We start from the raw sequence: 16,121 nt of genomic DNA on the forward strand, positions 1-16,121 counted from the left end.
CTTTGGCCACTGTTGAACTGCTCGACCATTTTCTTGTCAAGGAAAGAAGATGGATATAAAAAAGGACAATCAAGAATGTGGGACATTAGTAGAGATGCGCATGAACCGCTTGATGATGTTGGAATTGAGTTAGCAGAGTTGTCTTTGGATGAACCAGATTTGGAAGCTGATTTGTATCTTGATGATGGGAATGGAGGGGAGGAGATGTAAAAGTTAGTTACATGTTAGTGTTAACTCTTACCACTGATGTGTTGTTTTTTTTGGATATAGTGCTTTTTTTTGGATCGATATAGTATAGCACTAACAATGTTCCTTTTGGATATAGTGTAGCACTGATGTATAGCACTGATGGTGCTCTTTTTGGTATATATTGCGTATGTAATTGACTAATGACCACTCTCTTAATCGTCAATATTATTTATATTTATGTTAATGTGTTACGAGCCTGGTTTCTTGTGTTGTTAATATATTTGCATATTAAAAAAATGGTTATAATTATATTGTACATTTAATTATATAATTTTTTTTATTAACGTATCCCAGACATATCGTATCTTGATTTTTGAAATTTTTCCGTATCGGCGTATCGGTGCAGTATCGTATCCGTATCGTATCTCGTATCTGGGCTTCACAGCTCGCAACACATGGAGGTTGGTTTCATCATCCCACCCGCAACTAGAGCAAGGATGAGAAATTCCCACTCCCCACTTGCTCCTACGAGCGTTGATGAGAATTTTGGTATATATCATTATATAAAAGAGATATAAATTTTAGTCTAATATTTTTTCTTCAATTATATCATTCATTTAAACTATGATGTTTATATTTTATCATTTTTATAATATAATAATTTGAAATTCTTTAAAAAAAATATATAATTTGAAATTAAATCTCATTAAAATATAAATAATTTCACAACAATAGAAATACTATTTTATTCATTTTTGAACAACCTTCCACTTTAAAGGGGACTTATTTTGATTTATTTATCAAAACATTTGATTGTGTTATATATACTGAATTTCATAACGAGGAACGAGACCTTACATTAAAACGAGACCTTACATTAAATACCGCTCGGCTTAAGTTGGGAAGCGAATTATTTTTTATCGCCTTAAAATTTAAAATTTGGTACACCATGAGCCAGTCTCTTATCGGTCCTACCACCACGCCGCAGAACGAGAACTCGTTCGGAACCTTTTATGTTTGGCATACCATAGGTGGAACATGCGTAACATGAGAATTGAAGGTACAATAGACTCGACCTCTTTCCACATGTACTAATAATATTTATTAGTATAGTTAGTAGTATAGTTAGAATTGTTTTAACCATTTGAAGTGCGTTCTTTTCAACGTTTTAAGTTCGATATCTTTCGGTGTCAATTTTAGTAGGTTAGTTTTTACATAGACTTGTTTTGACTTTAAATGAGGTCTTCACAAATGGACGGTGAGATTGAACATCTCAGACTATATTGAATAACGAGTTTTTTTTTTGCAGTGGCCAGAGTTCGAACCCTGGACCTTGCATATTTTATGCATTGTCCTTACCAACTGAGGTGAGCTCACGAAGACAATAACGAGTTTTAAAAAAAGAGTTAAATATGTTTTTGATTCCTATAAATATAGCAACTTTTTCGTTTTAGTCCCTTTAAAAAATTTCTTCGGCCTTTAGCCCCTAAAAGTTTTTCATCTTCACTTTTAGTCCCTCCTTTCAAGTAAACTGATATGTAGAATTCAGAATTTTTTAATAAAATTTTGCATAAAAATTTATAATATTATAAAAACTCTTTAACCGTGCATGTTCCTGCCAACTGAGTCAAGCTCACGAGGACAAAAAATTAGAATTTTTAACAAAAAATGAATTAAATATGAATTTTTATATTTTTGATGGTTAAAAATTCATATTCGATTCGTGTTTTGTTAAAAAATTATAATTTTAAATATGAATTTTTATATTTTTGATGGTTAAAAATTCATATTTGATTCATGTTTTGTTAAAAAATTATAATTTTTTTTGGAGAAATTTTTACAATATTCTACATATTTATGTACAATTTCATTAAAAAAATATTAAGTAAACTTAATAATATAACTAAAAGTGATGATTGAAAATTTTATAAAGACTGCAAATAGAAGGAAAATTTTAGAAGAATTAAAATGAGAAGTTAATATATTTATAAAGACAAAAAAAATTCTCCAAAAAAAAAAGACAAAAAAACTTAACCCTTCAAAAAAGTTTTGTATTGAATTTTGAATTTTGAATTTGATGGTAATTTTTGTGTAAAGACGAAAATAGACAAGGTGAACGTGTAACATAAGGTTTTTGTGAAGTTGGGTTATAAAGTGCAAAACTAGTTAACTACTTCACAAAACAAAACAATCGTGTTCTCGCCGCTAGCTAGGGTTTTTCTCAGGTTTCAGATCTCTCTTCTTCTTCCTTCGACCTTCAATTTTTCACCCTATTCATTCCCAAACTTCGTTTCCCACTCTTAAGATTTCTAGGGCTTCGTTTTGCTTTATTCACAATTGAAATTTTCATCGATTTCCAAACCAAATTTTCTCTTTTTAGTTTAAATTAATTGAATTTCTCCATACTGTTGTGATTTGTAGGTTTATTGATCAAGAACGAAACGATGTCTCGTGTGTACGTGGGTAATCTGGATTCTAGAGTCTCAGAGAGGGACCTTGAGGATGAATTTCGTGTTTTTGGTGTAATTCGAAGGTAATTCAACAAACATTCATCATTATATCATCAAATTTCGTCTACGTATTTGTTAAGTTTTTTTTCTTTCTCTTAATGAAAATTATTTTATGTTTTTTAATTAACTTGATTTTTCATGTAAAGGATGAATATGATTGCATTGTATTCTGTTTTGTTTTTGTTTGTAATTATCTGTAGAAGTAAGAAATTTTGATCTTTTATTTTAAAGAAGAAAAAAAAATATGGAAATAGGGTCTGGTGCCTTTTGATGGTGTGGATGTTTTTGTTTCTTAGTGCCTGTTTGGATTGGCTTATTTTTAAGCTTATGAAAAAATAGTTCATGCAAATAAATAAGCTTTCATGTTAAATCAGAAGTGAGAACGAAAGTTGTATTTTCATAAGCTGTTTTTTCATACACTACCTTGACAAGCTTTATGAATAATACATAAAGCTTATTTATTTGCATAAACAGTTTTGCATAAGCTCAAAAATAAGTCAATCCAAAGGCGCCCTTAATCTTAAAGATGCCAACTTTTGAGAATTCAATTTAATCAATTAAGCTGTTGTTGATTTCTGAGAGTTTTATGAGAAGCGGGTTAGTGAGTGGGTGATAAAAAATTTGTTTTTCTGTGTGTTGTGTTGATTATTTTTCATGGATTGAGCTTACCATGTCTGTGATTTCAATAAATTATGTCTGAGAAACACAAATAAACTATTGTTGGTTTCTGGAAGTTTTATGAAGTGAGTTAGTGAATGATAAAAATTATGTTTTTGTTTGGGCTGTGTTGATTATTTTACATGGGTTGAGCTTATCATGTCTGTGATTTCAATAAATTATGATTAATCTTGTTTTGGAATCTTCAATTTCTCATGGATGTTGTGTTTGCAGTGTTTGGGTTGCTCGAAGACCACCTGGCTATGCTTTTATTGACTTTGATGACCGCAGAGATGCACAGGATGCTATACGCGATCTAGATGGTATGTGCAGAAGAATTATTAAAATGCATTAAAATGCCATATATATTATTAAAGTGCCATGCATATTACTATGACATTATTCTAAACTGCTAATGTATTATTTGTTTTTTCACCCCTTTTCCGGTCGATATGTTCACGGCTTTTCCTCAACTCTTCATATTTAAGTCTTCTACTTCTGCATTGTAAATCTCTTATGCAAGCAGCTCTGCAGTAGTGGTTTTTTCGTTAGTCTTCGTCAGAGTCTGCTGCTTTGTACCCTTTGACTTCATGTAGAGACAATTAACAATGTGAACTGAGGATTTGCACTGCTTTGGGGTGTTATCTCGCAAGCTACACTTCTCTTGCATAACGGCTTTATTTTATGAGATGTGTGCTACTGCAATTAACCCGCCGGCGCTACACTTCTCTTGCATAACGGCTTTAATTTATGAGATGTGTGCTACTGCAATTAACCTGTCGGCCATGTGAGTGCTGCCTGTGTTCTGTATATATGTCCCTCTGAGCAAATTGTGCTCTGATAAGTTTTCGATTGGTGGTTAAATAACTTCGGAAAATATTATGGTAACACAATATTGTCTTTACTGAATGAAGAACTTGTTCATAATGATGTGTATATGATGTCGTTGTTGTGTTCTCATAGCTCATGCTGCTTAATTTTCTTGAAATTTGGAAAATTTTGTCCTTGATATAGCCTTGTGATGTTGTTTGATTCATGTAAGAACTCTTCATATTGAAATAAGGTTTGAATATATTTTAAGTGAACACGTGTAAGCTGTTCGCAGACATGGACACTGGACACAACACTGATATGGATATGTCGACACCGGCGATACTTTGAAAAAATGAATTAATTGAATATAAACGTGTCGGTGTCGGGCCTATTCCTAGAGGTGTCGGTGCTTCAGAGTATGTAAGTATTTATCTCAGAGGTGTCTGTGCTTCAGAGTGTGTAAGTATTTATTTGAACAATGTTACACTTGTGCAATTAAAGATCTAAAGATAAAGTAATCCAAGCTTTTTTGTTACCCGTTTAATGTTGCAGATATTTTTTTTTTTTTAAATCTCTACCGAGACCTTCAGTTTGAAGACAGTATGTTTGCAGGGTTATGGCTCTATGTACAACCAATATTTACCTGTTTAATACCTAGCTGTGTCAAACCTAACACCAATATGATAATCTTTTTGCTAGATGTTCCTTTTTCAAGGTTAAAAATTATAGAAAACGTCAGTATCAAACACGGTTTCTGTTTTCGTTCTCATAAATCTAGTCACATGGATCAGTGTTCTTTTTTATTGATTTATATTTTTTGTGAATTTTCATTTGTATTCTGTGTAACAGGCAAGAATGGTTGGAGGGTAGAGCTTTCTCACAATTCTAGAAGTGGTGGTGGCGGCGGCGGTGGTGGAGGTCGTGGTCGTGGCGGCGGCGGTTCTGATTTGAAGTGTTATGAGTGTGGTGAACCTGGCCATTTTGCTCGTGAATGTCGCAATCGTGGTGGTGGTGGTGCAGGAAGACGCCGTAGCCGCAGTCCACCTCGATTTCGCAGGAGTCCAAGTTATGGGCGAAGGTTAGATTGGTTCCTTTATTTTCATTTGAGCCTTGGTGCAATTGTATTGGCACCAATGTTTTATTGTGGTATTTTTCTTAATGATCATGTTTTATTATGGTATTTTTCTTAATGATCATGTAGGGAAAATTGTTGATTCGCCTACTTTTTGTAATAATGCTTTTGTGGCTTGTGATTTCTATGTTTTTGTTATTCTTAATTATTAATTGAAGTAGTGAAAATTTAAAGTTTGAGTTTGCCTACTATTTTATACCTTAGAATTATGCTTATCTCTGACTTGACAGTATCCATGTCATTTCTCTTATGGTTGTTAGGTTGGTAGTTTCTTATGCTGAGATAATAATTTTTTCTTATAATACGTTTTGATTATCTTGTCTTTCTTTTGTATGCACCAGGAGTTACAGTCCTCGTGGGCGGTCCCCCAGGCGCCGCAGCGTGTCACCTCGTGGACGTAGCTACAGCAGGTCACCACCTCCTTACCGTGGGCGTGAGGAGGTGCCATATGCTAATGGGTTAGTTATGCTCACCCTTAAATTTTTCATACTAAGCATAGTTATTATTGTCACTATTTGGACAGCCCTGGTTTTCCAAGGAACATTTTATTTTACGATGTCAGTGTTTTGCTTAATTTGTTGTTTAAAACAACTATATTTCTTGAAAATTTAGTCTAATCTGTATTTCAGAAAAGAAAATATCACCAAGTTAAAATGGGTAATTTGCTTTGGGTATCTTCTGCCGCTATCTTTTGGCCAAGACCCCAAGTTTCTTATGAACATACTTTCCGTACTTAATAAGCATATTTACCTTTATGTCTGTATATTAGAAGCTTATGACAAATAAACATTATATAGTTGGAGGCCGCATGTGATTTATGTTAATTTTGCTTGACTTACAAAGTTAATCTTTGCTTGTAGTGTTTGTATTGACACAATGTTTCCAAATAATGTATATGCAGAAATGGCATTAGGGACCGACGCCGAAGCAGAAGTTAATTTTGAAGAGTCAGTGAGAGCAATTATTGAGGGAATAGTGAGATTTTGGTCATTTAGTGGTGCACAGAATATGAATCTGTTTTGTTTGGGTTATGACCTGAGTTTTACTGTTGTATTGGATCAGTTACTTCATTGATGTCTCAACTAGTGTTTCCTGTATCTTTGCTTAATACTTGTAATTTCATTGCAGATAACCGTCTATTTTAAGTAATTGCTTGTCTCATATGACGTTCTTTTGGTTCTGCTTTGCTTTGTTGATTTTTTGTGCTTCATTTACTGCCATATGAAGTCACCGCCTTTCATCAATTTCTGCTTGAAGTTGATGCTAGCTTGCTATATCCTTCACCAGCCTCATTCTAATTGGAAGTTTTTTCCTCTTCATTTTATGAAGGGTTGACTGCCTGCATCTAATACTTCTAGCAGAATACCTGTATTGTTTCACAGAAGCTTGGCTTCTGATATGAATCTAGGTCTCAAAGGGGAAGTGTTTTATCCTAGTGGATAAGTGAAAATCTAATCTAATAATATTAAATGGCTACTTACTGATGCCACTGTGGTTCCTTTTATCATAATTGGCTTAAATTCCCTTTCTCTACAGATAAATAACTTCCGTATCTAAGTTCTATGTATTTGCCCTCTGCATTAGTGTCAAAAAATTTGCGGAGTCTGGAAATCTCATAGTAAATTGGGATCCACGACTATTGTTAACACTTGCTGCTACATAGAAGACAAACCCATTTATTTGACAGCTCTTAACATGCTCTCTATCATCATAGACAATTTTATTATGACCCAGATCAACATTCCTACCGAATATAACCTCAAAACTTATCCAATCAATAATAACTCAAATTTGAGAGCCCCACCACCCAATTTACCCTTTGTTTTTCTCTTCATGTAACAACTAGTTGAAATAGGAGGACCTTATGAGAATCCATCAACTATGGGAGCTACTTCTTCTCCCACCCACCATTTCTAAATCTAGCCATCTCATTGTGGAGAGTGACTACAAACTCTTGGTTGACATGATTACGGGAGACTTTACTCTTGACAGGTGGATTCTCACTTTGGTTAAACATATACGCAATCTTTTTGCGTTGGATTGACAAGTCCAAGTTCGTCACACTTGGTGGGAGGGAAACCGATGGACATATTAGCTTTGTAGCTATTGTATATCTATGAGTTCGTTTAATGGTTCTGTTGTAGAGTCTCCCCAAGTGAACTTCATAAGTTGCTTTTTGATGATTAATGGTTCTGATGTTAGACTAGCCTGTACACCCACTTTGATGATTAATGGTTCTGATGTTAGACTAGCTTGTACTCAGTTCATTTCAGGTGTGGTTTTGTAGATGAATTTTGCTCCTATTCAATTGTATTTGATTATTTAAAGTTGCATTTTGTTAATTATACTCTACTCCCTCAGTTATTAGTTATTACTACTACACATTTTCCATAACATTGATTAGAATATTTGAAAAGTTCAAAGCTGGTTTAAAGATAATCCCCTCCTCAAAAAACTTCAATGTGACACAATTTTTATATTTCTTAAACGTTGATCGTAACTAAATAGTCAACTTTAAGCTATGACACTTAAAAAAAATAACTTCATTTATCTTCACGGTAATATAAGAATTCCAGACATTGTTTATAGTTTTTATACGACACAATTTTTATATCAAACTAAATAGCATAATCAAATCTAGTGAAACAGTAATATAGAAAAAAGAAGTGAAACAGTAACGCAGATGGAACTTACTGTTAGAAACTTACTTCTATATATCAAATAGAGTCCAAACCCTAGTATAGAAAAATAAATTGAAAAGATCCATGCGGTGAACCAAATACATGACTTCTATATGGATTGGGTATGACTTTTTCCTTCACGCCATGATCGAACACAACATTGGAGAACACGAGAATTTGCGGATGAAATCCGAATTGAAACCAAACACATTCTCCATAAATAACATGGATCCAAAATGAATTAAGAACCAGTTGAAGAAATCTGAATTGAAACCAAATAACTTCCTATATATTAACTAAGCATAAAAAAAACTAAATGCAAGAAAGAACAAATTCAATCTGATTAGAGATGCTTGAACAAGAGCTTATCAACGTTGAATTGTGCTTCAACCAACAGTTTTCAACCGTTCTGCCATGAATACAAACGTGCGGCCCTGCACCACATGTAACATAAGGGTTATGTTATTAAAAAATAGATTCTATAGCAATATCATAATCCAGTATAGAAATAAATAATCATTGCTTCCATAATCAACTTGGATGTACTTTGTGTAAACAAAACCAAAACAAGAATATATAATATATATTAATAATTTAAAAAAACATCAGCTAAAGAATTACAAGATTCTCATCATAGACCAAAACAAACTAAAGATAAATTAGAATTCTTCAATACCTGCAAGTAGTAGTTCACAAATATAACTAATAACCACTGCAAATAGATGCTTAGTGATGACAGACGGAGTATACAAATCCTGAGAAAATGAACTAGAGGACTGACTATACTCTACAACATTAGTTCTCGAAAAATTCTATGAATTTGAAATTGTAAGATGTTCTTCTATGATTACTTCACATGAATCTCAATTCAAATGATAGCAAGGAACATTTTTAGGTGACACTGATAACATTTAGCCAGCTTCTTAAACTATTTTGATTCTCTCTAACTGCACAAGCTAGTTGAAATATAAGAATGAATTCAATTAACATACCAAATCAATAAGAGAAACACTGAAAATCAATCACCCATTTTCAGTAAATTCAATGTTAGAATCCAATTTTAATAAGAATGTAGAGAAGGTGCCTACCTGTAAAGTTACAGGTCTATATGGCCTACATGTGCATAAGGCTATCTACCAAGGATTATATGGCCAAATTTAACCATTAAATCACGTCTCTAAGAATCAAAGCTTATTTCAACCATAAAGGATACTGGTGGTAATTTAGTTCAGATTAGAACAACATTTTAAGATAGGCATATAAAATCAGCCATAAAATTTTGGTTTGTGTAGAAATACCATGCAGAGTAATGGAAAGCAAATCAAATAGTAATGCATAACTTGCTTTCTGTCAATGCAATGTGGAGTAAACTAATTTCATTCTTAAATGAATGTCAGGCCAAGAGTTAATGCGTCTCTTCATAAATGGACGTACCATACTACAAACAAGTAAATTTAAAAACTTCAACACAAGAAAGCTTCACATTGGTTCTTTTATTGCACAACCAAGACATAACCTATGAATCTATGATGATAGTATACAAGTAATGCAAAACAGGTTTGGTGGTTTAATATCAGAGAGAAAGAAAGAATCCTAGTAGCATAGACAAAAGCAAGACATGTGAGCTAAATAAATGTAGGAATACATTTAATTGCATATAGAGTGACAATAGTTGCACCAGATCACCTTAGAAACTAAATTGACATAGTTATCTTATCATATAGATGGAAGCACATTTACTCATTTATTTAATTCTTATTTCCAAATACTCCAGACTTAATGGGATGATTAAATTGCTCAAATCTAGCACACACATTGCAAGTGCAAAGAGCTCCCTATAAATTTAAGTCTCCACCAAGTCACAAACATTTAAACTGAGTTGATCTCTCTCCCACATTGCAACTACATCATGGTCTTCCTTATGTTTTTCTGTCAGATTGGTATATAAATAAAATCAAACTATTAACTGAAAATCGAATAAACCATGTTTGCTGGATACAAAGAAGACTGGGTATATGGACTACAACATGAAGATTATAAAAATTCAACTTCTGGCTGCTCAGTTACTGTAACGGAAACAAACCAACAACCAGTCTAAGCAATAAAACATGACAAGTAAAAACAGTTTTAAAAATAGTTGCCTACAGCCTACTCTACATTCTTTTAACCAAACTATCTTTTCAATCCACAACTATTAGTATATAAAACCATTGTACAAAAATATCACAAGGATAATCGATAGTAAGAACACTCATCCATTTTTTTAAAACAGTTTGATATACACTTTAAATTCAATAGCATGACTAATTTAGAAAATTCAAGTATACAAGTAGGAAGGAGATTTTCAGTAGGCCTCCTATTAGAAATGTCTATGTAAGGCACAAATTAAATTTAATCTCATGTTTTGAATAAGAATAAGGGTAGGAATATGTTAGGGATTCAGTTGTTTTGATGTTAGTTTGGTCGAGAGGCTAGGCCAATTCCTAGAGGTTGTGTTAGTTACTAGCAGTTATTGTATTTCTCCCTGTTCTTGTAAGTTGTAACCAACTCGGGAGTAAGTTATTCTCAGAGTGTTGCTGAATATAATACAAGTTATGTTCAGTATATATCAGCAAATTCCAATTCTGTCAGAAATTTGAAACCATGATATTAGTCAGCAAACTAGTATTTCTTAGCTTTTTACTGCAGCTTATTGAAACAATAATTGAACTAAGGGTGTAATATAACACAGGATTATTATGCTAAGTTCATTTAACTTTTCATATACAACTAGAATTATGCTCATAAGTTCCTTCATTTAGCCGAGGCATTAGCTAGAAAAACTCATTGTCGAAATGTAAGATCATTTCAATATTCCTATTCCATAAGTACTAGTTGCAAAGTTTAACCAATATAACAAAGAAAACTAAGCACGATAACATACCCTATGACAAACATTGCTTGACAATCCACTCCGGAGGCGGCCAGAACAACTTGGCATAGTCGGGATAATCAGACAAAGGTGAAACCTGACTTTGGTCCAAGTGAAAAACACTCATTTCATGCCCCCACACTTTTGCACCGTTACTATAGATCACAAAATTTCCATTGGCAAAACTCAAATCCGATGCAGAAGCAGAGAATGAACAACCTTCCCCCAAAATCAAAACCCTATCCCCCAAATTTTCCACCTTCACCCACTTTCTCCTTTTCTCATCAAGCCTAAACACATCAATCCTCACATCACCATCATCACCATTTCTTACATATCTATTAACCATCAACAACTCACACTCATTCTCAACCAAGACTTTAACGTCGCCACCATCCAACAACGGCTCAGCCAACAAATGAACGCTCAAATCCGGTTTAATAATCACAGTCAGACCGGTTTTGTCAATCAAACAAGGCCACCCTTTAAAGTTACAAATGTCAGCTTTTCCCTCCAAGTAGGGGATCTTTGTCCAACTATCATCCCCACAACGGAACATCACCGGCTCATCAGAGTGATCGTGTGTAACAATACTGAGAGGGTGTCCCCCAACAACAACCTTTTCAAAATAAACATCTCTCCAAGAATTCTGAAGCAATATGTGATGAATGTAAAACACCTCTCCGAGATTGAAGACAGAGAGTTGGTTGAAATCAAGGTGACGATAATGGAAAGGTGAAGAAAAATGTTGGTGAAGTAAAAGTGGGTGCCATAGTTTGTTAAAATTTGCGGTTGAATTTGGACCGGGACCAATTCGGACCAACCAAGGACGGTGAAGAGGTTGTTGTTGGGTTGTGGGTGGTTTAATGAGGAGAATGGCGTGTTTGGAGAGGTTGCAGCGAACGGTGTTGGTGGAATCGGAGAAGGGTAGAAGGTTGAAGGGGAAATGGTTGTGAGGTTTTGGAATGGAAGATCGCCATGTAGAACAAACGGAACGAGAGCGAATGAGGTAGACTTCATTGTTGTTAAGTTTTTCGGAAATGAGTTGCAGAAGTTCCTTCGGAAGGTGAGACCAATCTGCCGCCATGGATGCGAGCTGTTAGCAACTTCGCCGTTCAACGGCAGCAGATCGCCAGGAAGTAGGGTTTGTGACTTGTGGTGGTCAGTCGCGAGTGATAGAGGTTTAAGGTTTAAAATTTGGGCATTTTTGTCTTTAACAAGTGCTCGGGGACACTTGTTAAGAAATTATAAAAGCAAAATTTGTCTTCTAAATTGTGTATTTTACTTTTTAAAAGTTCAAAAGTGTTTTTTAATGTAAAATTTGATTTTTCTTTCTACTTTTAGCACTTTAACTAGTTTACCGGGGCATATTGGTTAATAAGACTCATTTTAATTTATCAAAATTTTAAAATAATATCTGATTATACTATCCGTCACTCAAAATAACTTGCCGTTGCAGAATTCACCTTTTTCAAGGTGAATAAGTGGGGTGTTCGGGGTTCAAACGCCGACCCCTGCATATAATAATGCATGTCCCTGCCAACTGAGCTATGTTCACGGGGACTGTAACGCCCGTCTTAATTATTTAAATAATTCAATGAAGTTTAGAATATATTTATAAATACATTCTTATATGATTTAAGTGATTTACATGATTGATATGTGTGAATTTTATGATTTATGAAGTTCAGTAAGTTTATATGATTTATAGATGAATTATGTGATTTGCAAGATTGATGTGAAGTATATGATGTTGTGAATTATTATGTTGAGTGACTTATTTTATTTAGTAATAAGATAAGATATGAAAAAGAAAATAAAAACATTAGAATTTGGGTTGTGATGTGAAAAGAGTATTTTTAGAGGTGTAAAAAGAAATTAGAAGTGAGGTTATAAATAGAAGGAGTTAGGTTGAGAAAAGTTTTTTAGGCAGAACGTATGTTTTTGGAGAAAAGGGAGAAAAAGTCAGAAAGAGAGAAGAACAAGAGGAGGCTGTCGATTTTCATCTATAACCAGGTAAGGGTGAGACTAACTTTCAATATTATTAAAGGTATGATTCTGAGAAATGGATTTAGCATGATTAGGTTGAGTTTTTGTGAGAATTGAGAATTAGGTTTTAGACCGATTTTGAGGATTGAAACATGAAAAGATGTTAGATTGATGCAAAACTTGTATACAGACCTTAGATATTCCATAGGATGTTAATTAGATGCTATTTGGATGGTAGAATCAAGAGAGTAGATGAAATTTTGAGAAAACCATGTTTCTGTCCGAGCTGCCAGTCACCGCTCGCAACTGCGAGCAGAACCGCTCGCAACTGCCAGCTAACCCAGTGAACTCGCCACTGCGAGTAAATCAACTCGCCACTGCGAGCTACCCCCTTCACTCGCCATTGCGAGCAGGACCCTTCGCCACTGCGAGCAAGTCAGTTGCTCGCCATTGCGAGCTATGTACTCGCCGTTGCGAGTAACCCTGTTAGTTGCCCAAAATTGTTGTTCCATGCGATTCTTTCGCACGTGTAGTTATGAGTTGACCTTAGAAGTAAGATTGAGAGTTGTTAGGACATTTCCAGAATGTCCAGAAGCCTGCTTAGATGACTGAGATTATTAGTAAGGTTGCATGAGTGATATTATGATGTTTTATGATAATTATGTTGATGTAAATCATTCCTTAAATGATGTTAATGCATTCGAGTATTATTATATGCTGTATCTTGTTGCTGTTTTCTGCTGTTGACTGTTAATGTCTTGAAGTTGCATGAGTCGGTCTAAGTTGTCAAGAATTTAAGAAGTTGTCCATGATTATGGAGTTGTATAAGATGTTCACGTTGTTGTCTAAGTTGTAGGAAGATTGAGTCCATTGCATACTCATTAAAGTTGGGGGCTTTAGGCCCGGCAACCTTGTGCTCATTAAAGTTGGGGGCTTTAAGCCCGGCAGCCTTGTGCTCGTTAAAGTTGGGGGCTTTAGGCCCGGCAGCCTTTGTGTTCAAACTACGTTGGGGGCTTTAAGCCCGACAGCTTTATGCTCACACGTTGAAGAGCCTAATTACGCTCATTTATGTTGTTGATTGGTACCACATGCATTTGCATATCAAGAAGTTTCACGATGGTTTAAGTTGTTGAGTTGTTAAGTTGATAAGAGTTGCATTGTCATGTTGTGTCACATTGTCAAGTTAAGAGTCGGGTCGATTATGAAGTTGTTTATGATTATGATGATGAAGTCGATTATGAGTTTGATTAAGAAGTTGTTATGATGATTATAAGATGATAAATGATTATTGTTGTTGACATTTATGATGTTTGATGATGTTGATTTGATGATGATGTTTGTCTATTGTTGATGATGATAATAATATGATACTAAATGATTATTAATGCTGATGTTTATGATGTCTGAAGTTGTTAAATATATGATGATACTTGATTATGATTTAAAGATGATTTGCGTTTATGAACTAAAGATGATATTTGGTTACGAACTAATGATGATATTTGATGATGATAATTGATTATGATTTAATATGACGCTAAGTGATAAATGTTTGATAAGTTAATAATGTTTTATGTTGTTAAATGCATTTTAATGAATTATATGCTTAATTTATTGACTGTGAAATCTCACCCATTCTGCTTGAAAATGTTGCCCTTCGTATGGGTAACTTGCAGGTAACAAAGACTAGAGGCGTTCGTGAGTGGACTCCTCACATTGTGTCTAGGTGCTCTGATAGGTAACGAGATGAGGGCTTGCTTTTACTTCTATTCCTTACGTGTCTTATGATCTTTTTATGAATAAGTATTGAACCAAATTTTATGAGATTTTCCAATAAGGCCTGTGTGCCAAGACTTTATTCATGTTGAACTATTTCCGCTGCGTAGTTTCAGATTTTATGATGAATGAACTTGGATGGATAATTATTATTATCTATTTTATGATTTTTAAGAATATGTGACATTCCGTTTATGAAATAAATACTCTGATTTATATGAAATTTTTATGTTGGGAAAACGGGGTGTTACAGGGACGGTTACATCAGTATGTTAATATACTTTAATTGTTATCATATTAGTCTTTAAAAATGCTTACTTGTCTATTTAATCTCTATAATAAAGAGTTAATGTCGACGTTGATGAATTCCTTGAACGTTAGAGACTATTTTAACTAACGGATTGCAGAATCAATGACTATTTTAGAATTTTAATGCATTGAGAGACTCGTGTAACTACTTGTCACACGTTCATGGACGAAAACAACTATCTAATTGATTTTTTTTAAAGAGTTTAATTGATTTTTTTTTTGGCAAAACCTCTAATTTCTATAGGAAGGGTCCCTAATAATTATGACTTCTATCGGGTGGTAAGTAATGTCTTACCACCAAAATTTGTTTTCATTAGAAATCAAATTCAAATTTTTCTGAACAATTCGTGTGGTGGGAGCACATTAACCATTTGAGTCCAATCACTTTTAACAATATATTTGAAGTTTTTTAGTCTCACAAATTTCTCTCGATCCAACTAAGGAGGTTGGATTAGGATTTTAAAAAACAAGTTTGTTTAATTATTTTTATATTTTGTAAGACTTTAATGACTTTTAAGATTTTCAAAGAGTATTAATATTTACAATTTGTATTTCAAATGATTTATATCGTAAGACTTTAAAAATTTGAAATTACTTTATGGATTTTGATTTTTTTTTATAGATTTTATGGAATTATTGGAGAGAAATTATTATAATACTCACTTCGTTTTAAAATGAGTGTCGCTTTAGCAAAAAAAAATTGTTTCAAAATGAATGTCACTTTACATTTCCAATACAACTTTAATTTTTTTCTTCCAACTTTACCCTCAATAAATACTCCACTTTTCTCTCACACAATTTTCAATGCAACTTTAATTTTGTCTTTTTCTTATAAAGTAAGGGTAGTTTAGTGAAAGCGTTATATCCAATGATTATTTCATTCCATTTCTTAATCTGTGTGCCAAAACATAAAGCGACCCTCGTTTTGAAACGGAGGTTTTTTTCACAATATTCTCACTGCACACTTTTAATAAGATTTGTAGAACGTTGTGATCAATTCATACCATACCATTAATTCACACAGCAAAGACTGTGTTCATTTAAGTCAAAATCACGAAAACCTTAACCCAACCATTGTTTAAAACCTTGATTGTGTACATGGGCCACGTTTGAATTCAATCGTGTCATAAGGTATTCTCATGCATGAATGCATG

The 16,121-nt window shown here is 33.7% G+C and overlaps 2 protein-coding genes across 2 annotated transcripts; one reads left to right on the forward strand and one right to left on the reverse strand.

The window, feature by feature from the left end:
• The first annotated feature begins 2,368 nt into the window (after window positions 1-2,368).
• On the forward strand, window positions 2,369-6,462 carry LOC146952724 (serine/arginine-rich splicing factor RSZ22A-like). Its single transcript, XM_085704923.1, has 6 exons — window positions 2,369-2,414; window positions 2,611-2,722; window positions 3,591-3,679; window positions 5,019-5,247; window positions 5,643-5,759; window positions 6,203-6,462. The coding sequence occupies exons 2-6, from the start codon at window positions 2,634-2,636 to the stop codon at window positions 6,237-6,239; spliced, it is 561 nt and encodes a 186-aa protein (XP_085561049.1). The 5' UTR covers window positions 2,369-2,414; window positions 2,611-2,633; the 3' UTR covers window positions 6,240-6,462.
• Window positions 6,463-7,991: 1,529 nt separating this feature from the next.
• Window positions 7,992-12,096, reverse strand: LOC146952725 (F-box protein SKIP23-like). Its single transcript, XM_085704934.1, has 2 exons — window positions 10,906-12,096; window positions 7,992-8,416 (listed from the first exon to the last, which is right to left on the reverse strand). The coding sequence occupies exon 1, from the start codon at window positions 11,978-11,980 to the stop codon at window positions 10,907-10,909; it is 1,074 nt and encodes a 357-aa protein (XP_085561060.1). The 5' UTR covers window positions 11,981-12,096; the 3' UTR covers window positions 7,992-8,416; window position 10,906.
• Between the last annotated feature and the right edge of the window lie 4,025 nt (window positions 12,097-16,121).

Source organism: Medicago sativa, chromosome 1 (assembly GCF_051527215.1).
Source record: "Medicago sativa cultivar Bolivia chromosome 1, Bolivia_mono, whole genome shotgun sequence".
In the NCBI taxonomy this organism is placed as follows: domain Eukaryota; kingdom Viridiplantae; phylum Streptophyta; class Magnoliopsida; order Fabales; family Fabaceae; genus Medicago; species Medicago sativa.